Source organism: Anopheles coustani, chromosome 2, assembly GCF_943734705.1.
Source record: "Anopheles coustani chromosome 2, idAnoCousDA_361_x.2, whole genome shotgun sequence".
Lineage (NCBI taxonomy): Eukaryota > Metazoa > Arthropoda > Insecta > Diptera > Culicidae > Anopheles > Anopheles coustani.
In genome coordinates this window covers 93,683,775-93,706,250 of record NC_071289.1, presented here as the reverse complement: position 1 = coordinate 93,706,250, position 22,476 = coordinate 93,683,775, and the positions used below count along the sequence as shown (strand labels likewise).

At 45.7% G+C, this 22,476-nt stretch overlaps 5 protein-coding genes across 8 annotated transcripts; 4 read left to right on the top strand and 1 right to left on the bottom strand.

Moving 5' to 3' along the window:
- Nucleotides 1–171: 171 nt before the first annotated feature.
- On the top strand, nucleotides 172–4,292 carry LOC131263247 (cullin-4A). Its single transcript, XM_058265413.1, has 8 exons — nucleotides 172–295; nucleotides 731–1,046; nucleotides 1,361–2,742; nucleotides 2,817–3,044; nucleotides 3,119–3,226; nucleotides 3,303–3,473; nucleotides 3,545–3,697; nucleotides 3,781–4,292. Exons 2-8 carry the CDS (start codon nucleotides 905–907, stop codon nucleotides 3,874–3,876), a joined length of 2,280 nt encoding a protein of 759 aa, XP_058121396.1. The 5' UTR covers nucleotides 172–295; nucleotides 731–904; the 3' UTR covers nucleotides 3,877–4,292.
- A 66-nt stretch (nucleotides 4,293–4,358) lies between these two features.
- LOC131263248 (mitochondrial intermediate peptidase) lies at nucleotides 4,359–6,712 on the bottom strand. The gene is made up of 3 exons (XM_058265414.1): nucleotides 6,543–6,712; nucleotides 5,947–6,476; nucleotides 4,359–5,888 (listed from the first exon to the last, which is right to left on the bottom strand). Exons 1-3 carry the CDS (start codon nucleotides 6,669–6,671, stop codon nucleotides 4,457–4,459), a joined length of 2,091 nt encoding a protein of 696 aa, XP_058121397.1. The 5' UTR covers nucleotides 6,672–6,712; the 3' UTR covers nucleotides 4,359–4,456.
- A 343-nt stretch (nucleotides 6,713–7,055) lies between these two features.
- LOC131267397 (activin receptor type-1) lies at nucleotides 7,056–11,123 on the top strand. 2 transcript variants are annotated; one of them, XM_058270264.1, is made up of 9 exons: nucleotides 7,056–7,156; nucleotides 7,831–7,942; nucleotides 8,312–8,616; nucleotides 8,682–8,905; nucleotides 8,971–9,185; nucleotides 9,256–9,478; nucleotides 9,559–9,746; nucleotides 9,819–10,044; nucleotides 10,112–11,123. In XM_058270264.1, exons 1-9 carry the CDS (start codon nucleotides 7,102–7,104, stop codon nucleotides 10,262–10,264), a joined length of 1,701 nt encoding a protein of 566 aa, XP_058126247.1. In that variant the 5' UTR covers nucleotides 7,056–7,101; the 3' UTR covers nucleotides 10,265–11,123. The 2 variants fall into 2 exon arrangements, with proteins under 2 accessions (XP_058126247.1, XP_058126248.1); XM_058270265.1 differs by having other exon boundaries at nucleotides 8,312–8,634.
- A 648-nt stretch (nucleotides 11,124–11,771) lies between these two features.
- Nucleotides 11,772–14,239, top strand: LOC131262703 (N6-adenosine-methyltransferase MT-A70-like protein). 2 transcript variants are annotated; one of them, XM_058264764.1, is made up of 3 exons: nucleotides 11,772–12,017; nucleotides 12,302–13,853; nucleotides 13,926–14,239. In XM_058264764.1, exons 1-3 carry the CDS (start codon nucleotides 11,840–11,842, stop codon nucleotides 14,038–14,040), a joined length of 1,845 nt encoding a protein of 614 aa, XP_058120747.1. In that variant the 5' UTR covers nucleotides 11,772–11,839; the 3' UTR covers nucleotides 14,041–14,239. The 2 variants fall into 2 exon arrangements, with proteins under 2 accessions (XP_058120747.1, XP_058120746.1); XM_058264763.1 differs by having other exon boundaries at nucleotides 11,772–12,065.
- A 293-nt stretch (nucleotides 14,240–14,532) lies between these two features.
- Nucleotides 14,533–22,432, top strand: LOC131262011 (trifunctional nucleotide phosphoesterase protein YfkN). 2 transcript variants are annotated; one of them, XM_058263904.1, is made up of 7 exons: nucleotides 14,533–15,171; nucleotides 19,228–19,645; nucleotides 19,722–19,987; nucleotides 20,068–20,190; nucleotides 20,263–21,195; nucleotides 21,262–21,357; nucleotides 21,452–22,432. In XM_058263904.1, the coding sequence occupies exons 2-7, from the start codon at nucleotides 19,381–19,383 to the stop codon at nucleotides 21,530–21,532; spliced, it is 1,764 nt and encodes a 587-aa protein (XP_058119887.1). In that variant the 5' UTR covers nucleotides 14,533–15,171; nucleotides 19,228–19,380; the 3' UTR covers nucleotides 21,533–22,432. The 2 variants fall into 2 exon arrangements, with proteins under 2 accessions (XP_058119887.1, XP_058119886.1); XM_058263903.1 differs by lacking the exon at nucleotides 14,533–15,171 and adding an exon at nucleotides 18,242–18,373.
- Nucleotides 22,433–22,476: the final 44 nt, after the last annotated feature.

Genomic DNA, 22,476 nt, shown 5'->3' with positions numbered 1-22,476 from the left:
TCTTGGTAAATATAGTAAAAACAACTATGGAACGGATTTACTGGGTGCAAAGATTCGGATGTATCTTAAACCGTCACTTTTGTGAGTCACAATTTGGTCACAATGAGAGTCGCAAAACAGCGCGCTTCGTTATAGTCACAACTGTCAAACTAGTCAAAAAGGAGCAAAAAAGTTGCGAAGAAGCAGCATCTTCTACATGCGACACGCTTCGCATATTATTGCTGATGAAATTAGAGAAATTACAACCAGTAGTGAAGGAAAATACATGTACCAAGCTTGTTCGTCCAGTGCATAGGTAATTCACGCATCGCTTGCACAAAGTGAAGCCAACCCCACTTCATTGTAACTGGTTCCCTACGATGGCATTCGTTTGTAGCATTGAAAACAAAAGTGTCCAACTTTTATCTTCTACTGAGCTCGAAAACGCGACAAACAAAACCAATTATCCAACTCCAATCTGTTGGTTGGCTCCTCATTTCCTTCGCCAGGCTAGGTAGCTAAATAAGCGCAAAGAATTCTCTAGACTAAGCTGGTAGAAGTAGGGAACAGGCAAAGAAGAAGGGAGGCGGCGGTTGTCCTTCACTAGCGAACAGTTCGGGTTCTACAGAAAGTCGCTGCTAGTTGCCGTGGATATTGCGGAGGATAATATTAGGGAATTTTACGCCTGTAGATGGCGGCAACAATCAGCCGGAAACCTCACGAGCATAATTAACCATCGGTGTATATCTAGCTCCGTGTAGTGTACTGATCGCCGGGCCGGTTCAACAATTGGCGAATTTGGAAGGAAGGGACCCAATTACTCAAGCGGCATTGGACGGAGAACGAATTGGAGAATCAAAAGAAACAGCTGTCCCAAGCAGCAGCATTCATCAAACTGAAGCGCCGAGGAGGTGAAAGAGGCAGTATGGACCAGACGGAAAACGATCGCAAGCGTGCCAACTTTTCAGCGTTAAGCAACACCAACGGGGCCATCATCAAAATGACCGCAAACGCTGGGACTGGCAAGCCAGGAGATATCAAAAAAATTGTCATCAAAAATTTCAAATGTAAGTAGCATTGCGTACTTTAAAGGATTCGTTCTGGTAAACAAAACGATGCGATGGAGGTTCTGTGTGTGTGTGTTTTTTCAACACGAGCCCCGAACGAAGGCTGTCCAAGGGAGCTGCCTAAATCCGGAAGGTTGTGTGACGTCACAAGAAGCGAAAATAGTATTATTTTCAAGGTTTAATTTAGCGATGGTAACGTGCTTTGCTCTTTGTTTGATGCAGAATGAAATGATGCATTATTATTCTCACAGCTCTCAGCATTCTGCAACATAACATGGTGTTTACTATTTTGTTTACTTTTGAATATCTTTTAGCAAAACCAACACTGCCGGATAACTATCAGGAAAAAACATGGCAAAAGCTGCGCGAGGCAGTGATTGCTATCCAGATGTCGAAGCGTATAGAATACTCTTTGGAAGAGCTGTACCAGGCGGTGGAGAACATGTGCAGTCACAAGATGGATTCGCAGCTGTACGTCAACCTGACGGCTTTGGCCGAGCAACACGTAAAAGCAAACATAATCCCGTTCTTGGGCGAGTCAGGCGATAAGCTGGTGTATCTCAAGAAGATGAACGAGTACTGGCAAGCGCACTGCCAACAGATGATCATGATCCGCAGCATATTCCTGTATCTCGATCGTACGTACGTGCTACAGAATCCGACAGTCCATTCGATATGGGACATTGGGTTGGAGCTATTTCGTGATCACATCGCGCAGAACGGCCTGGTGCAGTCGCGCACGGTCGAAGGAATTTTGATATTGATCGAGAAGGAGCGACACGGGGAAACGGTCGATCGGACACTGCTGAAAAGCCTATTGCGAATGCTGTCCGATTTGCAAATCTATCGAGACGCGTTTGAGCAAAAGTTCCTAATGGCCACCAAGCACCTGTACCAGTCGGAGGGCCAGGCGAAGATGGAGGAGTTGGATGTGCCGGAATATCTGCAGCACGTCGATAAGCGGCTGCAGGAAGAGAACGAGCGTTTGCTGCACTATCTCGACAGTTGCACCAAACACCAGCTGATAGTGACGGTTGAAAGGCAGCTAATAAATGAGCACGTAACGGGCATTTTGCAGAAAGGGCTGGAGCAGCTGCTGGAGGAGAACCGGCTGTCCGATCTGACGCTGCTCTACCAGCTGTTTAGCCGCGTCAAGAACGGCACGACGGAGCTGTGCTCCCACTTTAACGCGTATATAAAAAAGAAGGGTCGCACAATCGTCATCGATCCGGAGAAGGACAAATCGATGGTGCAGGACCTGCTCGATTACAAAGACAAGATGGACAACATCGTCAATACGTGCTTCGAGCGGAACGAAAAGTTTGGCAACTCGCTCCGGGAGGCGTTCGAGTACTTCATCAACCAGCGATCGAACAAGCCGGCCGAGCTGATTGCCAAGTACGTGGACATGAAGCTGCGCGCCGGCAACAAGGAAGCGACCGAGGAAGAGCTGGAACAGATTCTGGACAAGATCATGGTCCAGTTCCGATTTATACACGGCAAGGATGTTTTCGAGGCGTTCTACAAGAAGGACTTGGCCAAGCGTCTACTTGTCGGCAAGTCGGCATCAGTCGACGCGGAGAAGAGTATGCTTTCCAAGCTAAAGCAGGAATGTGGCGGAGGGTTTACTTCGAAGCTGGAAGGCATGTTTAAAGACATGGAACTGAGTCGCGATATCAATTTGACCTTCAGACAGGTAGGCAAGAAAAACGCACTAATCACGTCACGCACGAACAGAGTGTTCTGACACTATCGTCCTATTTTCCACAGACCATGCAAAACTCGGAACATAAGGAGCTGCAAAACATCGACCTTACGGTGAACATTTTGACCATGGGCTTTTGGCCGACGTACCCAGTGATGGAAGTGACGCTGCCACAAGAATTGCTACAGTATCAGTCGATTTTCAACAAGTTCTACCTAGCCAAACATAGCGGCCGGAAGCTGCAATGGCAACCGACGCTTGGCCACTGTGTCTTAAAGGCACAGTTTGATGCGGTAAGGGGATAATAAGCAATATGCCACTCTTTTATCAATCTACTGACAACTGTTGTTCGCTTGGATTCTCGTAGGGCCCGAAAGACTTGCAAGTATCCCTGTTTCAAGCGCTGGTCCTGTTGTTGTTCAACTTCAATCTAACACTATCGTTCGAGGAAATTCGTGCAGCAGTGAACATCGAGGTAAGGCTACAAGCGGCCTGCAAATCAGACCCTTCGCGAAACCAAATCTTTGTGTTATTATAATTTTCTCTTTAAGGCGGGAGAACTAAAGCGCACTTTGCAATCGCTCGCCTGTGGGAAAGCAAGAGTACTTACGAAAATTCCCAAAGGCAGAGAAGTGGAAGACGCCGACAAGTTCCAATTCAACAACGAGTTCACTAACAAGTTGTTTAGGATTAAAATCAATCAAATACAGATGAAGGAAACGGTAAGTTTCGCTTTTCCAGCATGTTGCACCACGAACCTACGGAATAACTTAATATCTTTTTAAACGGCTAGACGGAAGAACAAAAAGCCACCGAAGAGCGTGTCTATCAGGATCGACAATATCAGATCGACGCTGCGATCGTGCGTATCATGAAGATGAGGAAAACCCTTAGTCACAATCTGCTCATTACGGAGCTGTACAAGCAGCTAACCTTCCCGGTGAAGGTAAGTTATTACAGCCGGATGAAGAATTACACTATCGTTCCCCTAACCTCCGGGCCGTTCGCCCATTTCGTTTCACTCTACAGCCGGCCGATTTGAAGAAACGGATTGAATCCTTGATAGATCGAGACTACATGGAGCGTGATAAGGATAATCAAAATCAGTACAATTACGTCGCGTAATTCCTCACCCCACGGAGTGTGGTCACGGAGTACAATCGCAGTGCAGTCCGTTTTTTCCGATTCGCTGGAACTGGAACACCAAAACAAAAAGTGTGTGGTAGGAGTTTTTCATTACATTTAATTTTACTACTCTAATAGTTATTACGAGAGCTGGGCATCCACAGCATCCAAAAGCGAAACGAACGAGCGACGAGTCAAACGGGAGACTTTCCTCTTGTTTTACTTGCAACGATGTTGTGTCACTGGTACTGGAAACGAAAAAACGGCACCCAGAAGATTCAGTTTTTTTTAACCTTAAAACACAACATATGAGTTTAATTAACCGCTGACCACCAGCAAAGCATCCGGAACCGGCGAAGTTTTGGAGAATCGTATGTGTACATTTTGTAATAAATCTTCGAGAAGTGTTATAACGGCGGAAACGGACAGAGTTTCGGGTATTTTCGTGAAAGAAGTTGCAACATGCTGGCGTTCGTTAGGTTGGTTTCACGTGTCTATTTTACAAAACGGTTCACATTATCACATCTATTGTATTTTGAAGAACGACCCCCTTTAGCTAACGGATCGGTTTATTTCCTACCTACCGAAAGCGACCATCGATACTTCTCAACCGCTCGCTATACATATCGATCTCATTGATTAAACTAGACGTCAAGTTGGCTGGCGTAATTTCCCGACCGAGAAAGTTCGATACCAGTAGGCGGCTAGGGATGCCACCGCCGTAAGCTAGACATCCACGGCGGTACTTTTCTCCTTGCGTCCTGCTGAAGGGATCCCGTTCGAAGTACGTCTGCCAGATCCAGGAAGCTACGGCACGCGATATGAGATAGGAGTAATACTTCGCACCGTAGCCAACTAGATGTGAGAACCGCAACTGCCAGGCTGTATTTTCGACGTAGGGTAAACCGTAATACTTGTCCTGCACTGCATGCAGTGTTTCGGTAGTGCTTTTGCCGTGCTGTTCCGGGTTCCCGTGGTAAACTTGGTCCAACGCGGAATAAAACACCTGCAGCTGGGATTCACTCGCTGCAAAGAGAATTTTCGAGACGCATAGTCGTTCCAGCATTTCCTCCGGCATCGGTTCTTGCGTTTGAAAATGGCGCGCAAAGGACCGCAACACTCGCGGATCGGAAGCGAAATACTCCATCAGCACCGAGGGTACTTCGGCAAAGTCGGTACTGCAGCGCGTTCCGGTCACATGCTGGTACTCGGTGCGAGCCAGCATCGAGTGCATGGCGTGGCCCATTTCGTGAAACAGATTGTCCACCATCGAGGGTGTCAGCAGCGTCGGCCCAGACCAGCGCGGAGAGGACAGGTTCAGCATGACGACGACGATCGGATTCTGGTAGCTACCGTCCGGCATCACCTTGCCACCCTGGATGGTGAAATGGCAGTCTTGGTTGGGTTTGCCCTGGCGCTCGAATAGATCGCAGTAGATGTATCCGAGCAGGCCTTCCGTTTCGTGCGTGACTGCCAGCTTGTAGATGTCGCTCGACCACGACTCGCCTGGTCCCATTTCGGTGTTTTTGAGCGTGATGCCATACAAACTGTTCATCAGCAGATTCAACCCTTCCATGCAGGCTCCCAGGCTAAAGTAGGGCGAAAACTCGGACGCATTTGCCTGCAGATAGTTGCGCTTCAGCGAGGACGTAAAGTATGGCGTGTCCCACGGTGCCAACGGATTTTCGAAGCCACATTCGGCCGATTTCCTCTGCTGCATCACGACGAAGTCTTTTGCAGCACGTGGTCGCAATTGTTCGTTAAGCTCGTCCAAGAACTGGCCTACCATTTCGGGCGTTTCTACCGTGCTGGCCTTCAGGGCACGGTGCGCATATGTTGGAAAGCCGCAAATGGTCGCCAGTTCATGCCGGGACTTTAACATTTCCGACAGCAGATGCTCCTGCTGGGCGTCCGGGTAGAGAAACAAACGGTAAGCCGCTTCACGGGCCATACTGTTGGCGGAATCGGCGTATAATCCGGATACGAGGACATTCTCTCCATCTGCCGAGAAGCTGAATTCGAAGCACAGTATAAGATAGATTGTTTGAACTATGAATGATCATTACTTACAAATGACGGATGTTTTCGGGCAGAACATTCTTCGAGATGCTTCTCGGGTGGACGGCACCAGCCATAAAGCGCTGGCCGAACTGCAAAATGCAATCGTTCAGATGCACCACTCGTTGACGTGCTGCCTCTTCTAAATGAATACCGCACTGCTCGAAGTCAAAGAGGAAAAGTTCCGCCACATGCTTATCAACATCGGTCGTCTCTAGCCGGTCACCCTGGTCGACAACTGCTCTCAAGACGCGATAGAGCGGTTTATGCGTGTTCAGTTTCTCTACGATTCCACTAATCGTGATACAAGCATCTTCGGCTGCGTGGCAAAAGTTTGGTGACGGGTGTGCCAACCGAATGAACTCAGACAGGTCGGCCACCTTGCATAGGGTGTCGGAAAGCTCGTCGAATATGGTCACCATCTTCCGAGTGCGATCAGCCGAAGTTGCTTCCTCGATGAGATCGTCCGTCTTGAACATTGCCTTCTCCTTAAGCACATAGAAACCCTCGTATGTTGTGAGCTCGGGCACTCCAAATAAACCCTAAAAAAGATGAGAAGGATATGTTATTTTTCTAAACAGCGCAGCCAGAGCAAGGGATTCACATACCACTTCATTTTTGGTGAAATTGATCCTTTTCTCAGGACGAGTGTTAAAAGCGGTAGTCAGCGGTGACCAAGTGCTAACTGCTCTGTGCCGGGATAGGGCGGAAGAAACTGTTTTCAACCGACGTAACATTTTCTAACCACTTGTACGTCTTCCTTGTGACCAATATGTTTTACTTTTGGATCAATCCAAGACACGAAAGAAAATACAAAAATAACACGAGTGGTGCAAGCTAATTCTCGAATCAAAACAACCCCAACTGTCATTAAATTTATCGTCTTCGTCTTCGTCAAAACAAAAATAATTCAACCCCAGGCATAATTGAAAAAGGTACAATAATGAAGTAATGCATTTCGTTAACGAAAAATGTGGCTTTGTTTAGTTATTTTACCATCTTCACTTAAAAATGTTTAAACAACAACATTTAGTTCGTGTTTGGAAAGACACTCACATCGAAGTACTCGACACGGGTGTTTAACCGTGGATGTGTGTGTTTTTTTTATTTGTCCAAGCACAAGGAAACTTCAAAAGTGATGTAGATTCCTTCGGAAAAAACGCGAAGATGGTGTTAACTCGGCTACTTTTAGCAATTATTTTAACATTGCATATTTGCGAAGGTACGAATAAGTGTTGTGTTAAGTTAGTGAACATGAATGCGTCTATCCATTCGTTGATATCGTTTGTGTTGAAGATGATTTGTTTTGAAGAGTAAACACAGGGACGCCTGCACTGCGATTGGACGGCACATAATTACATGAATGAAGAAGGCTGATGCATTACTTACAAACAAAATACTAAAAATACGGATAGTTTTAACAAGACCAGCTGGAACAGGCGTGTTTAGTGTAGAATCGTTACTAATTATGCGTTTGGTGTGTACGGAATGCCCACAATGCGTAGGCAGGAGTGGTAGATTAGAGAAGGTCGTGTAAAGAAGAGGAAGAGCAAAGTGTAAACTTTACCCCAAAGATCGGAGGAAGTGTCGGGAAAGAAGAAACCCCGTGCGGTGAACGATCGAGTTGATATGACTTAGGAGAAGTTTCACAGCGTTCTAGCGTCGTAGCGACCCAGACATGACTCCAGCATGTCGCGACAGCTGCGTTTATGCTGGCGCCTGCTCTCGTTGGCGAAGGAAAAGAATGCTGTGCGCATCACGCACTTGGAGTTTGGCTTAAGCCGAGTTGGATATACTTAAATTGTTTCTTTTTCGTTTCGATTGTTTTCGATTAGGAAAAATGAAATCTGTTTTTTCACTTTAAATGATTCAAAAATATCCATTTCCGTTTCGTAGGTAATCTAGATGGCAAGTTGCTGGATGAAATGGACGACACGGACATGGAAGTTGAATCTTCCTTGGGGAACCGACAGGCTCCTGTACAGAATACTATAACCAATCATCCCAGGTAAGCGCTAAATATATTGAAAACAACAAATCGCCCTGAAATTTAAACGGTACGGTTGAATAACGAGCTACTATATTTTACCACATAAAACCACAGGAGACACTCTAAGTCGAAACGAAGGATGAAACGGAGGTAAATGCACAGAGCGCAACATAAAGCCTCTTCTCTTCCGTTTCTTTATATCCTTTTATTTTATGCAGATAAAGTTTCTGTTTGTTTTTCCTCATGCGTCGTTTTGTTTTGATTGCAAATATTTCTGCTGTTACGACCTTTTTTTGAATTAATTTTTGTGACTATTGTATCGTTCGTTAGCATTTATTTTGGTTGAAAGAACACTACCCACTTCATGCATCAATTTAACTGTTCCAGGTACAAATGCTACTCATGCGAACCGCCGGACTGTGCAGACACAACGATTCACGCCCACCACTGCCAGAATGCGATCCAATGCTGGAAGTCGCGCACCCGCGACCAAAATGGCAATGAGAATCTGCAACGAGGATGCACCAACGAGCACGACCAGTTGCCTTTGTACTGCAGTCAGAATCAAAAGTCTAGCACGGGTGGGGGTCCGAAGAAACGTCATATCTCGGGCTCGGGAATGTACAATATTGAGTGCTGTACCGGTGATTACTGCAACAACGGGTCCTTTCCATCTCTACCACCGATGAAGGGTATGCTTGGAACTTGCGGTTCGATGCAAAATAGTTTTCTGATTGCTTTTGTACAACATTCACAGCGACCGGTAACCTTTCGGAGGCGGATCCAATAGTGATGAAGATGGTGGCCGCAATCCTTCTGCCCTTCTGCACCGTGGTCATCCTTGCCATTGCCGTCATTTACTGCATGCGTCGCAGACACAAGAAGCGAATGAATGCTAGTCGCACTAAGTATGACCCGGAAACATACTACACCAATGACGACGTCCTTCGAGCTACGAGCGCTGGTGATAGTACACTTCGGGTATGTGGAGAACAGTTTGGCAGTAACATAAATGTAACGTTTGTCTAACTTTGCTACCTTTAAAGGAATATCTACAACATTCTGTAACTTCGGGTTCGGGCAGCGGACTTCCTTTGCTCATCCAGCGTACGCTAGCGAAGCAGGTCTCCCTGTGCGAGTGTATCGGTCGCGGTCGATACGGCGAAGTGTGGCGTGGCATTTGGCATGGAGAAAATGTTGCCGTAAAGATTTTCTTCAGTCGTGATGAAGATTCTTGGAAAAGGGAAACAGAAATCTACGGGTAGGTTAACATGGGGATGCAGTTGTGCAAAATGATCTAATTCGCTTTTGCTGTCGTTACCATTCTCCAGCACGGTTCTGCTAAGACACGAAAATATTCTTGGATACGTCGGTTCCGATATGACATCGCGAAATTCGTGTACCCAGCTGTGGTTGATTACGCACTACTATCCACAAGGATCACTGTTTGATTACTTGAACAGGGCTGCCATTACCACGCACCAGATGATAACCATTTGCCTTTCGATTGCCAACGGGTTGGTGCATCTTCATACGGAAATATTCGGAACGGAGGTATGTTTTTTCTTCATTCACTTCCATACAGCAGCGTCGGTTCAGCTACAATTGATGGAACTATGCATTTTCCTTCACAGGGTAAACCAGCTATCGCTCATCGTGACCTTAAGACAAAGAATATACTAATTCGTGCCAATGGAACGTGCGTTATTGCTGACTTTGGATTAGCGGTCATGCACAGCCAGACGACGAATAAGATCGATATTGGTAACACTGCTCGCGTCGGTACGAAACGATACATGGCCCCGGAAGTGCTGGATGAGAGGTACTTGAAAGATCAGATATAAAAGAGAATGTTTGTATGACTCTGAGCATTGTCGCTTTTACTTCTTTGCAGCATCAATATGGAATGCTTCGATGCGCTAAGAAAGGCAGACATCTACGCAATCGGGCTTATCTTCTGGGAAGTCTGTCGTCGTACTATTTCTTGTGGCATAGCGGAAGAGTATAAGGTTCCGTATTACGACTACGTTTCGTCCGATCCTAGCTTCGAAGAAATGCGTAAAGTTGTTTGCGTAGACAACTATCGACCATCAGTACAGAACCGATGGACATCTGATCCGGTAAGTATAGCATTTACCTCACCGGTCTTTAAGGCTGTACTATAATCTGATTTTATTTACTTTACAGTTTCTAACGGGTATGTCGAAGTTGATGCGTGAATGTTGGCACATGAACCCCAATGTGAGGTTGCCTGCTCTGCGTATCAAAAAGACCCTGCTTAAGCTGGCCAGCTCGGATGAGACGATCAAAATAACACCGGATGGCGAGGTAATTCTATGATGTTCGTCAATGGCTGTCGACGTAATGGGCGTAGAATGTCATTGTTCTGAACATTTTTGTAAATAGTCAGCATTAAGAAGGGCGCACGTTTAAAGATTTTCAGAATATGGTAGGCAGAGTAGGCAGCTAGCGATATAATAGCGTTGAAAATTTCGTGTATGCTCCCCTAGGTATAGAGAAAGATTATTTTACGTTTTCTACTACAGCATATTATATAAATATGTTATTTGGATTTCAGTTTAAATGCATACGCCAAGCAGACTATGCCAGTGAAACAAGCAAGCTGGATCACGTGAGATTTGATTTTCTTCTGGCTTTCTATATCTCAAGTACCTTGTTTTATCTGGCAAGAGAAGTAAATAATAGAAAGTATACAAACAAAATTATTATAAGAGCAGTTATGGCACGTACATGCGACTTGAAATCTGGGAATAATAGATCTTACAAAATATAGTTCAATATTTATGGTCACGAAATGAAGACTAAAGATTTAAATAGAGACAAAAAAAGAACACATGCCTTTCGAGCATGTTTTTGTATCGAATCGAAGTTCATAAACAACACTCCGACAACAGTGTATGCATTAGGTTTTCATTTATCATTTTTATTTTAACTTGCCAAAGTGCCATTATCAAAATAGAAAACAAGTGCTCTTTATACGTTTGTTTGAGGCGCTTAAAAGAAAGGCGATTATTGTAAATAGCGTGTTCTCATGTTGGTAAAGTAATCCAAAACTCTATATTTTTAAACCGTGTACGAAAGAAACAACCTATAATTTCAATGCCTGTAACACGAGTACATTTGTATGTTGTATTAATTTGATTGCGAAATGGAACTATATTGTAGTTTATAGTTGATATTCATGTTTTTCTATTATTACATCTTTCCGTGATGACACCATGTATTAACAATAAAAAACAATCCAAAAACAGATTCAGTTACAGAGTGGTCAGTTGGTATGTGAAAAGGGATCCTGAAATAAGCAAGGAAAATTGAAACTGTTATTTAAGTTTCGAACATTTCCTGGAACGGCAACTTTCGGGAGCTGATCGAGATTTATTTAGATTAACAGGATGTGAAGGCCGAGGCACAAAAAGTTATTAACAAATTAGCTATTTTAGCAATTATTTCAAATTGTGACCAAGGTTTTTGGTGTCAGTTTGGCGCGCTGCAGCTTTCTAGTGGTGGGTAAATCGAGTCCCCAAATCCGAATCCCAATCCATCAAACAATCGCGAGACGATGTAAACCAATCAATGCCAGTCTGGAAATCCTTTATCCTAATCTGAATGTCCATCAAATCACAACTCGCCCTTTCCGTAATAAAAACGAGCCACACAGTTTTACTTCTGTTGATAAAAAAATCTTTAGAATCCGTCAAATTGGGATTCGAATCTTTGGAATTAGTGTAGGGATCGAATCTTAGGGTCTTCTGCATCCCGATTCTGACAACACAACTAGTAGTTGACAGATCGGTACACAGCGTACTCTTTTGTTTGTTTTACAATATTTGCTGTTTAGTGATAGTTTGTTAGCAATCTGGCGTCGAAATAGTATTTTAATCCGAGTGTTCCAACATGTCCTCGTGGGAGGATGTACACGCGGTGAAGGTGAAGCGCAACAGCCTACGTGAGAAGCTCGAGAAGCGCAAGAAAGAACGGCAGGACTTGCTCGGCAACAACAGTCCTAGTGGCACCGGCGGTGTCGCTGGCTTGATAAAGCTCGAGGCCGGTTCGAGTCTGGGAGATGACAAGGGTAAACATCTACTGACCACAATCAAACTGGAACATGGAGGAAGTGCGGGTAATGTGGCCATGGCGGTGGCCGAACGATAAGCAATAGTGTGACTACTGTGCGATTTTTCTTACCAAACACATGCATACTAGAAAGGTGCTGTTTGCGTTGCTCTTCTGGAAAAAGAAAGCATAACTCATGATCTTGACGAAGACGAAACAGCTAGGCTAGGGGGTTTTGACTATATTGGCTTCGGCATTGTTCCTCAGTTCTCTAAATGTGACTCACTTTTCTGTTCTGAATAGACATCGATGCGGAAGTGGAGAAATGTTTGGTGCAGGTTCTGGCCGACCAGAGTTTAATACTGCCCACCAATTCGGCGCAAATAACGGAGCGCGTGGAGCGGTCCATCCAGAAGCCGGTGCAGCGGGACTCGATCGCGTACTATTTGCACAAGCTGGCCGGGCAGAACCTGGTCAACATCAAAGAGGTCAGCATCGGCGGTACGGTAGGGTATGAAGTGATCTCGGTCGAACATACCAACCTGCAGGCTCTACACAACGACATGGGCATGAACCATGTCCGCATGGCGTCGGAAGACCGGGAAACCGGGGGGACAAAGCGAAAAGCGGAGAACACCAAGGGGGACGAAACGGGCAAGATGGCCCGCGGTCCTGGTGGCTCTAGTACAAACTCGTCCGAATCTTCGTCACTCGGTTGCAAGGCATCCGACATTATGTCGTTACTGTCGCTTCCGTCGACCAGGGAAAAGCAGAGTAAAAAAGTCGGCGAAGAGATCCTGGAGCTGCTCTCCAAGCCTACCGCCAAGGAGCGCTCGTTGGCGGAAAAGTTCAAATCTCAGGGCGGCGCACAGGTGATGGAGTTTTGTCCACACGGCACGCGCGTCGAATGCATGCGATCGATAGAGGCAACCAACGAGGCCGCGGCCGCAGAAGAACAAAAGCGGAAGGATGCCGATGAGGAGGTGGACAAAGATACGGATGACGAAGTGACTATAATTACGACGGAGGTCGAAGGCTGCAAAAATGGTGTGCTCGAGGTGAAAAAGGAACCGGAGTCCGGTGAAAAAGTGAAATACCAATGTAACAAACTACATTTCAAGAAGATCATACAGAACCACACGGACGAAACGCTGGGTGACTGTAGTTTTTTGAATACCTGCTTTCACATGGACACCTGCAAGTACGTCCATTACGAGGTAGACACTGTCGTTGGCCAAGCGCCCAGTAGCGTGCCTGCCAAGTGCGAACCCACCGACGAGCGGACCGTCGGCCAGAAGCGTCCGAATACGGACCCTTGCGCCACCCTCTATCCACCACAGTGGATCCAGTGCGACCTGCGCTTTCTGGACATGACCGTGCTGGGGAAGTTTGCGGTCGTGATGGCCGACCCACCGTGGGACATTCATATGGAGCTTCCGTACGGTACGATGTCGGACGATGAAATGCGACAGCTGGGTGTGCCGGCACTGCAAGATGACGGGCTTATCTTCCTTTGGGTAACCGGGCGCGCCATGGAGCTGGGTCGAGAGTGCTTAAAGCTGTGGGGCTATGAGCGCGTGGACGAACTGATCTGGGTGAAAACGAATCAGCTGCAGCGGATCATCCGCACAGGCCGTACCGGGCACTGGTTGAACCACGGAAAGGAGCACTGCCTGGTGGGAATGAAGGGCAATCCTCCTAACCTGAACCGCGGACTGGATTGTGACGTGATTGTGGCTGAAGTGCGTGCCACCAGTCACAAGCCGGATGAAATCTACGGCATCATCGAGCGGCTAAGCCCCGGCACGAGAAAGATCGAGTTGTTCGGGCGACCACACAACGTTCAACCCAATTGGTAGTAAACCGTCGAAATCCCGCCTTTCTATTGGAACTCATCAAACGGTACATTTTCTCCCTCTTTTCACAGGATCACTTTGGGCAACCAACTGGATGGCATAAGACTGGTGGACCCGGAATTAATTAGCTCGTTCCAGAAGCGCTACCCAGACGGTAATTGTATGACTCCGGGAAAGAATCCGTAATCAGTTAAGCCACATAAAGAGAAAGAGCGAAAAGATCCCCTTAACCAACCAGCAGATAAACTCTACTAGAGCCGATGCATTAAAACCAGCGGTTGGTCAAATGCTCCGTTACGGCAGCCGGTGCTGCAATATTCGCTGGCACAAAATGAAGCAATAAACGGTTGGCTTAGTAGAGCTTCTATTGCGAAACATATTACAACCATTCCGCGTACTATACATGTTCGATACTAACATCCGAATCCGGTTTTCGTAATTTACTTGAAAAAGGGAAATCGGACATCCTTCGCCATGCAAGGGTTCATGCTAGGCAAAGGAAGAACTTAATCATATGCTCCGTTCCGTTAGCAGAAAGGGGAGAGTTTGGGGGGCAGATTTTTGGTGATCAGAACTGCGACGGCTGCCATTCTAGGCATGCGCAGGCGAGAACATATTCCCATCCACCAAGGTTGACGGGTTCGTCATCGTGCTCCCGATAGCATTCGGCGACGAAACGGCAGTCGAAACGGTCGTGCACTGTAATTTCCGTACCGGACCATGTGCCTGCAGCCGTGAAGGTTGTCCACATATACGTCACCGTCACCGAGGGTGTGTGTACTGCTGAAAAAAGTGTGTGATTTAGGTTTTGTCTTCTCTGCGTTACATTACTTATCTCAATCTAACTTTCACGACTGCCGCGCGGAGCAGCGCACTTGCTTTAATTAGTGAACACAGCAGCCTACGAGCATTCCCTTCTAGAAGGCGATTTGTATACCATCGAAGCGTGCCATGTCGAGCAATTTTACGTACCGACCTATTCCACTTCTTTGCAAACCGAAAACGAAGGCGACAAATTGAGAGCCTGTCCCTAAGTGCTTCATCTTCAACGTGTCGAGTGTGGTCCTTTCTGGTGTGCCTTCACCTTTATCCGCCGCCACCACCAGTGTATGTGTGTATGTTTGCCGTAACAATTTGCCACCTCCGTCGCGAATTAGTTCCTCGTAAAAGTGAACGTCCTCGTACACGAAGTGATAGGAAAGGGCCCAAGGAAGAGCAAAAACAACGGAAAACGACCAGAGACTCCCGGGAGTAGTGTGTGGGAAAGTTTCCTCCACCCCCACATAACACCACCAGTGACGACATACGGAGACACAGGTACTACCCCAACGCCGTTATTGACTTTATTTCCCTTTTCATCTTCTTTTCCCTTGTCGCTTGAATTATGCTGCTTTTTGCGGAAACCTTCAGATTCGCGAATGGCGCCAGCATGGCTCTAGGAGATGTCGCGTTGGGAGAATTCTTTTCGCTCTGCTTGAACCCTCGTTGCCCTTTCAGGCCGTGTTTGTCTCGTGGAAGAAATCTAGAACAAGTCAAAACGAAAGCTGAAAATGACAAAGATGCTGGATCGTAGTGTTCTGTTTTTTAAACAGCCCAAGTACGCACATCAAGTAAGAATGTGAATTTCTTTAGTTGAGTTTTAGATGGGAACATTCCTTAGGCTGAGGACAAATCTCTAGAGGTCATCGGGGATGAGTATTGTTTACTCAACCCAACAGAGGCACCACTCGTCTGTACGCTGGTTCCTCGTTCGGGCAAATTTCCGCTAAGCGAAACGATTACTCCTCAACCATATGCTGCGATGGGAAGCTGCGGAGGATTACCTTTTTTGATGAACTCACGTCTTTTTTGATCACCTGTTTAAAAGCAAGCAAATTGACATGATAGGACCCATCGAAAGTTAGATCAAGGCGGTACGGACATAATGCTTGATCCACGTCGACTCGCGGTGTCTATTTAATGCTCCACCATCCGGTCTCTTTCTCACCGTCAGCAAATTCCTCTAGTATTCCCCCCAGTTGGTATGTTTTTGTGTTGTCTTCGAGAAAAATAAGAGTGGACCAATTTAGCAAACGTAAAAATAAATATCACAACGAACGCGTGCTGGGTGGTGAGGAAAAATGTTGAACATGGCGTTGTGGCAGCTAAGCTGGCCTCGTGAACGCTTCTTTATCCATTCGTTAAACAGTGCTTTTTATTTGCTATAGTGTACGCAAAAGATCTTCCGACATCATGAAATACGAAACAAACTAAAATTCAGTATCTTAAACGTGTGTGCCCTAACTGTTAAAGGTTTCTCAATTTTACAAGGATAAGTTAATTACATTTCAAGCATAATTGTATGAGCTTAGCTTCAGCTTTCGATTTATTCTAAAGACGAAATCTTTTCTCTGATGGCATTCATGTATCGTGCTCATCAATAGGGAAGGAAATGAAGCTAGATTGTAAATGAGGCTAATGTTATTTGATCAATGCACGCGCATAAATCTATCCTACCTATTTCTGCCTTAGCTTCATTACTTGCCCGATTGTGTGTGACAAAATGGATGTTCAATTTAGACACCATTACCGTTTTATTCAGATCAACCGAACTGCTCCAAGTCAGGATACGTGCAATTAACGGTGAAATGTTCTGCCGATGGAGCCTACAACATAAATTACAATGATTATGTTCGCACGGATCAGCGACTGCAGCGTTACATTAAGATATTAGATCGAATTTCCGGCATGGGACGGTGCCGAGTATTGGGAGTGGAACTTCCTGGGGGCATTTGTGTAGGAAGTAGTTTCAATAGCGGTGTACACTTTAGATAGCGTTGATTCCATGCCATTGCAGAAATTAATTACTGCGTTTTTTAATGATGGCATTGTAGAAATATGTTCAATATAATTCAACACGTGTTTTAATTAAATAAGAATTTGGTATGAAAATTATTATAGGGGAAAGTGGGGCAAGATGCTCCGTCTTTCGATGACGCGAGGAAAAGGATCTTGGTTCAGACATAATTTGGTTTAAGGAATGCATTTATTATATGCAGCGAGAATATTGTCCATCCTTACCTTATCAAAAAACTAACCACGAAGATATTGTTTGCGCTATGTTTTCGGGTGTCCGCGCTTCCATTTGAAGCACTGTATACATATGATTGCGTCACTTGGCGTGTCGCGAACCGCGTTTGCTAAACGTAAAGTATTCTCCGAACTTGAGGGTAAAAGGAAGGAAGGAAGTACAAGAGAGATAGCAGCATGTGGAGCAAGAGAGAGAGAGAGAGGGACAAAGTGGTGGTGGTGGTGGAGGAGATATCACAGAAAAGTGTTTCAGCACGTTTCGCATGCGTAAGCATGCTGTCATTCGCGAACTCTGCCCGGAGACTCCTTGACGTGCTTTGCGCAGTTCAACAGTCGGTTCGATCGCGAGTGCTAAAACATAAACAGCGTAGTGGTTGCTGAGGTAATGTTTACGTTTTGAGGTTCCCTAGAACTAGCAATAGTGTTAGTGGGTACCCGTTGTATTTTAAAAAGTGAAAACATCCCAAGTACTACACCCAATGGAAGTGAAAGTGAAAACGATCAACTCTAGTAGCTATCAATGGGCTGGCGATATGTTCACGTGGGGTGTTTGAAAAAGCATATCCTTAGTTGGATACGTGGTCCTTCGTATCCGATTTAACACATGTCCCGTCGTGTATGGAATGACTGCCCTTGAGTGCAGCCCTTCTTAGTGTTGAACCTGTAGTGTTCAAAAGAACTACCGCACGCACCATTGGGATCAAGTGGAGTTCAAGTCAAGTCAAGGTCATGGTCATGGTCGACAGGAAATGTGTACTGTTGTCTGCATCATATGACTGTTCATTGTGAATCATTGCCGTACTCCATTTATGCTGAAATATTTACCCTTCGCCTTTATCTTATCTACTTCATGGTGAGCCCTAAAACCCGCTCCCTTTATCGATACCGCTCTAAACTCGGGTTTAGATTATTATGCTTCGGTAATGATACCGTTGTTTGATGGAAGTGTAGAATGGGACGATAGCACCCCCATTATGGCCGTGTTGACCATCTCCAATCATCCAATAATCGGGTTCGCCTACTTTGTCGCTGAAGTTGCTGCTCGTCGTTGATTTGAAAAGGCTCGTGTGTTGTCCTTACTTACTGGCTTTGGCTTGATTTGTTTCGGTTTTGATTCAATTTACCGACACGCTACACGATATAATAGAATACATTAATGTTACGATTCATTTGTACCTAGATGTTTACCGTTTTTAGTTTTCGGGCTCTGTCTGTCGCGCACGACTTGATTGAGACACGTAACATTTTCCGTTTGTTCTTGGCACCGATTTACCACCTTACCGCTTTTTCCTTTATCGCAACGCAGAAGGCAAGAAGTATGGCCGGGTTCACGTCCCAAGCTGCATTGCGCTCCAAGTGGGGCGATCTGGTCGAAAGTGGCACCACGAACATTGAATCCGCGACAGACGTTTCGCAGGGACTGAAACATGTGGTCGGATGGCTCAAACAGGTGTTGTTGTTGTTGTTGTTGTTGTTATACACTCTTGAAAGTAACACGTGCATAGTATTTTCCCCCCTTTCGCCCCACCACCCCCAAACCTGCATCAATTTTTTAAGTGTGTTATAATTTGTCCCCGTAATACACCGTACCTTCCTCACATGCGTGTGCCTGACACACTCGATGCAGGGCTTGGTTATGTTGTGTATGTTGTGTATGTATTGTATGTGTGTGTGAGTGTGTGTGTGTTTTATTTTTATTTTCAAAAACATGTTATGCTAACCTAAGTTCAGAAACCCTATGTGTACCACGTGGTCCGTTCAAACTGTCTAGAACTAGTTCTGGTGAACGTTTTTCATCTCAACGTTTGCTAGTTTCAGATGCACAATTATTACCAAAAATTCCTACATGCAAGTTAGGAATCCAATAGTCAGCTGACTTATAGCATTATGGTTTTAAGAATAGAACATGCATTGTAAAAATGGTTTCCTCTTCATTTATAAATTATATTCTGAAGTGCAAAATCAAACGCTCATACTTACAAGCAGAATAAAAATAATAAAAAATTGTATTACATTACTTTATTGCAATGATGCTAGATGCTAGGTTTCGAAAATAGTTTTGGAATGCCTTGAACTTGTTGAATTAGCTTCACTCTGTTTTTCTTTTTCTCAATCTCTCTTTGTGGTGTTAAAAATAATATTTATTTTTGAAATCGATTTGACCTCATTTTCCCCTGTTATAATCGATCAATTAAAAAGTAGTACGATTTGATGTGTGTCAATATGAAGCAAGTAGTTTGAGTACGGTGAGATTAAATTGATCTTTTTTTCCTTTGCGTTTTGGGTTTGCAATTTTTACCACAGGCATCGGTCGAAGTTAGAGAGGCGGGCAAGCGAGCGGTTTCCCAGATCCAGCATAACACACCGAGCCTGCTGCACCTGCACACGACGACACTGATCCGTCAGGTGAATGATCGCGACTGCGTTGGGGGAGTCGGAACCAGCAGCGGCAACAGTATGATCGGGGCAACAGACAAGTTAACCATCATCCACTACAACGATGTGTACAACATCGACGCCAACAGCAAATCGGAGCCGATCGGTGGAGCCGCCCGGTTCTGCACGGCCGTCAAGTCCTTCGCCCAGCTGAACCCATTGGTCCTGTTCAGCGGGGATGCCTTCTCGCCCAGCATGCTCAGCACGTTCACCAAGGGCGAACAGATGGTGCCGGTGTTGAATGCGGTTGGAACGCACTGTGCCGTTTTCGGAAATCACGATTTTGGTACGTCCGGTCCGGTTGCGGCTTGATAAAGAATTTGCCTCATTTTGCGGCTTTTGATTATCTTTCATCCGGGCAGATCATGGACTGGATGTGCTTACCGATTGGGTGGAGAAGACGACTTTCCCGTGGCTGATGTCGAACGTGGTGGACAATGAAACCGGCCGACCGCTGGGAGGCGGCAAAATCACGCACATCTTGCATCACAACGACGTGAAGGTGGGCCTGATCGGGCTGGTGGAGAAGGAATGGCTCGACACGCTGCCGACGATCGACCCAAACGAAGTGACGTACATCGACTTCATCAAGGCGGGAAACCAACTGGCCGATGAGCTACACAATCAAGTATGTTCGGCACTTCAAATCGAAGGGAAATGCGAGATGGTACTGATTTATTTATAACTTTTTTTATTGTTGTCTGACAGGGTTGTGATGTGATTATAGCGTTAACACATATGCGCACTCCGAATGATATTGAGCTAGCAAAACATAGCGGCCACATTGATCTCATCCTCGGTGGACACGATCACGTTTATGAAATACTGAATGTAAGTGACATTTGTGACCCCCTTTGGTTGAAGCTACTTCAAGAATTAAGCTTTTCTTTTCTCGTCCCCCAGATTGAAGATACTCATGTGGTGAAGTCTGGCACGGACTTTCGGCAATTTTCAAAAATTGGCGTTTGCCTGGAGCGGAATGAGAATGGCAAGATTAATATCAATGTCGAGAAGGTCGACGTCAGCTCGACGAAGTACACCGAAGACCCGGCACTGAAGGAGGAACTGCGCAAGTACTCGGAAACGATCGAGTCAAAGATGCACGAGGTGTTGGGAACGTTCGCGGTGGAACTGGACGGTCGCTTCTCGTCGATACGCACGTCGGAGACCAACCTGGGCAACTGGATATGCGACGTGGCGCTGGCGGCCACCGGAGCAGACTGTGTTATGATCAATTCGGGCACGTTCCGATCGGATCAGGTACACCCGGCCGGTCCGTTTATGATGCGCGATCTGGTCAACATCATTCCCATGCAGGACCCGCTGATAGTGCTGGAAGTGACCGGCAAAATTCTCCACTCGGCGCTGGAAAATTCTGTCTCCACCTACCCGAAGCTGGAGGGTAGATTTCCGCAGATTGCCGGCATGTCGTTCGCGTTCGATCCGAGCAAACCGCCCGGCAATCGAGTCGAAGTGAAATTGGTGCGCGTTGGCGATGAGTGGCTAAACCTGGAGCAGAAGTACACGCTCTGCATCAAGAGCTACATCCATGGCGGTTGCGACGGGTACACCATGTTCAAGGGATGTCGCGTGCTCATGGATGACGATGCTGCCCCGGAGCTCGGGTTGGCAATTCAGAACCACTTCAAAGCAATCGATGTGCGCATGGGCAAGGCTCACCACACCAAGCACCGGCAGTCGCTGGTCACTTTGTCACGCCGCCACAGCATGGTGCAGATGCTCGAGAATCTGGAGCTGGATGGTCCGACGCCGATACGGCGAAAGTCTTCCGTGACGCCACCGAAAATGGAGCACATCAGTAACAACCGGGGAAAGGTAAGAAAAGACATGGCTCGCCATTTAGCAGCTCGTTAAACGATCTGTTTGACTTTCACTTCGCAGCTTCTTCGGCGTGCTTCGTTGGATGACTTGGAGCAAAACAGCTGCCAGTTGGCGCCGTCCATACAGCACCGGATTGTCGTAGTGCAGAATGAAGATGTAAGATAGGTGGTTTTATTGCGAATCTCGCGCAACCGTGCTAATTCGTTTTCGCTTTCTTTCTCCATTCCGCTACACGTTTCCGATGTTACAGCACATCCGTGAACTGATTTTTAAGCGTGAAACAATCGAAAAAAATTCCGTTATCAAGGAGACCGATGAGCTTACACCCTAAGATTGCGGTGTTGCCTTCCATGTCCAGAGGCGCGGCCGTATCCAACCTGCACTGATAACAATAGTGAACAAAAGCTTCTCTCGCAAGTATGCTTGTACAGAGGATTTTTTTGTAATTTTTAAATCTCCTGAATGAATGTTAGTGTTCCGTGTCGGCCGCTCGGTTGATGATGTGTATTGTCATGTTAAATGCAACATACAGTGTTGGAATATTGTTTATTTAAGCAAACACACGACGAACGGATAGGGAAGTGGCGGATGTGGCCGTAGCAAAACCGTAGAACATGCTTAAATAACCGCTCATAGTTTGTCGTGATAGTGCTTGATATTGCTAATGTAAACGTACAGAAACAAAACCACAAACATCAACGGAGGGATGAACAATTCATCACGATGAAATGCAAAGGCTTTAAGGAAGACAGAAGAAGATCACTAACAGAAGATAAGATGGACGAAGTGACTGGTAAGCAGTCTCAAGTGCTCATTGTGCATTATTTGCATTTTACTGACAATTTATTGTTAGTAGACTGTATAGATTTAATTATGATGGTTGTTTCGTGTTCAATGCCCCCGACTTCCGATTGTATTGGTTTTGTTTGATTCAAAAACTGTTTCCGTAGGAGGTTCTGGCGACTGATTGATAATGCATAATGCTCTACGGCTAGTATGTATGTACATGAATATTTTAAATAATTTGCAAAGAACACATTATTGTTGACATAGTCTGATATATCCTGTTGATATTTGTTTCGAAGCGTCCGCAGCAGAGCAATTCTACACCTATGTCATGCACCATCCATGACTCCTCATCAAGATTTGATATAGGTAGCCCTTGAAACCAACGTTGGCGTAAAAATAATGAACGATTTGTGAAAGATATATATCTGACATATTTTAAACAGATCGCACATGTTTATTATGAATTGCGTTTATTATTTAGCTTTA

Coding starts and splice junctions, on each gene's coding strand:
- LOC131263247 (XM_058265413.1), top strand. CDS start 905: ATGGACCAGACGGAAAACGATCGCAAGCGTGCCAACTTTTCAGCGTTA. Junction 3,045..3,118: donor TAAAGGCACAGTTTGATGCG/GTAAGGGGATAA, acceptor GGATTCTCGTAG/GGCCCGAAAGACTTGCAAGT. Junction 3,698..3,780: donor AGCTAACCTTCCCGGTGAAG/GTAAGTTATTAC, acceptor TTCACTCTACAG/CCGGCCGATTTGAAGAAACG.
- LOC131263248 (XM_058265414.1), bottom strand. CDS start 6,671: ATGTTACGTCGGTTGAAAACAGTTTCTTCCGCCCTATCCCGGCACAGA. Junction 6,477..6,542: donor ATTTCACCAAAAATGAAGTG/GTATGTGAATCC, acceptor CATCTTTTTTAG/GGTTTATTTGGAGTGCCCGA. Junction 5,889..5,946: donor CCCGAAAACATCCGTCATTT/GTAAGTAATGAT, acceptor CTTCGAATTCAG/CTTCTCGGCAGATGGAGAGA.
- LOC131267397 (XM_058270265.1), top strand. CDS start 7,102: ATGGTGTTAACTCGGCTACTTTTAGCAATTATTTTAACATTGCATATT. Junction 8,635..8,681: donor GGGTATGCTTGGAACTTGCG/GTTCGATGCAAA, acceptor CAACATTCACAG/CGACCGGTAACCTTTCGGAG. Junction 8,906..8,970: donor CTGGTGATAGTACACTTCGG/GTATGTGGAGAA, acceptor CTACCTTTAAAG/GAATATCTACAACATTCTGT.
- LOC131262703 (XM_058264763.1), top strand. CDS start 11,840: ATGTCCTCGTGGGAGGATGTACACGCGGTGAAGGTGAAGCGCAACAGC. Junction 12,066..12,301: donor GGAACATGGAGGAAGTGCGG/GTAATGTGGCCA, acceptor TGTTCTGAATAG/ACATCGATGCGGAAGTGGAG. Junction 13,854..13,925: donor CACAACGTTCAACCCAATTG/GTAGTAAACCGT, acceptor CTCTTTTCACAG/GATCACTTTGGGCAACCAAC.
- LOC131262011 (XM_058263903.1), top strand. CDS start 18,242: ATGGCCGGGTTCACGTCCCAAGCTGCATTGCGCTCCAAGTGGGGCGAT. Junction 19,646..19,721: donor TTTCGGAAATCACGATTTTG/GTACGTCCGGTC, acceptor TCATCCGGGCAG/ATCATGGACTGGATGTGCTT. Junction 21,358..21,451: donor TCGTAGTGCAGAATGAAGAT/GTAAGATAGGTG, acceptor CCGATGTTACAG/CACATCCGTGAACTGATTTT.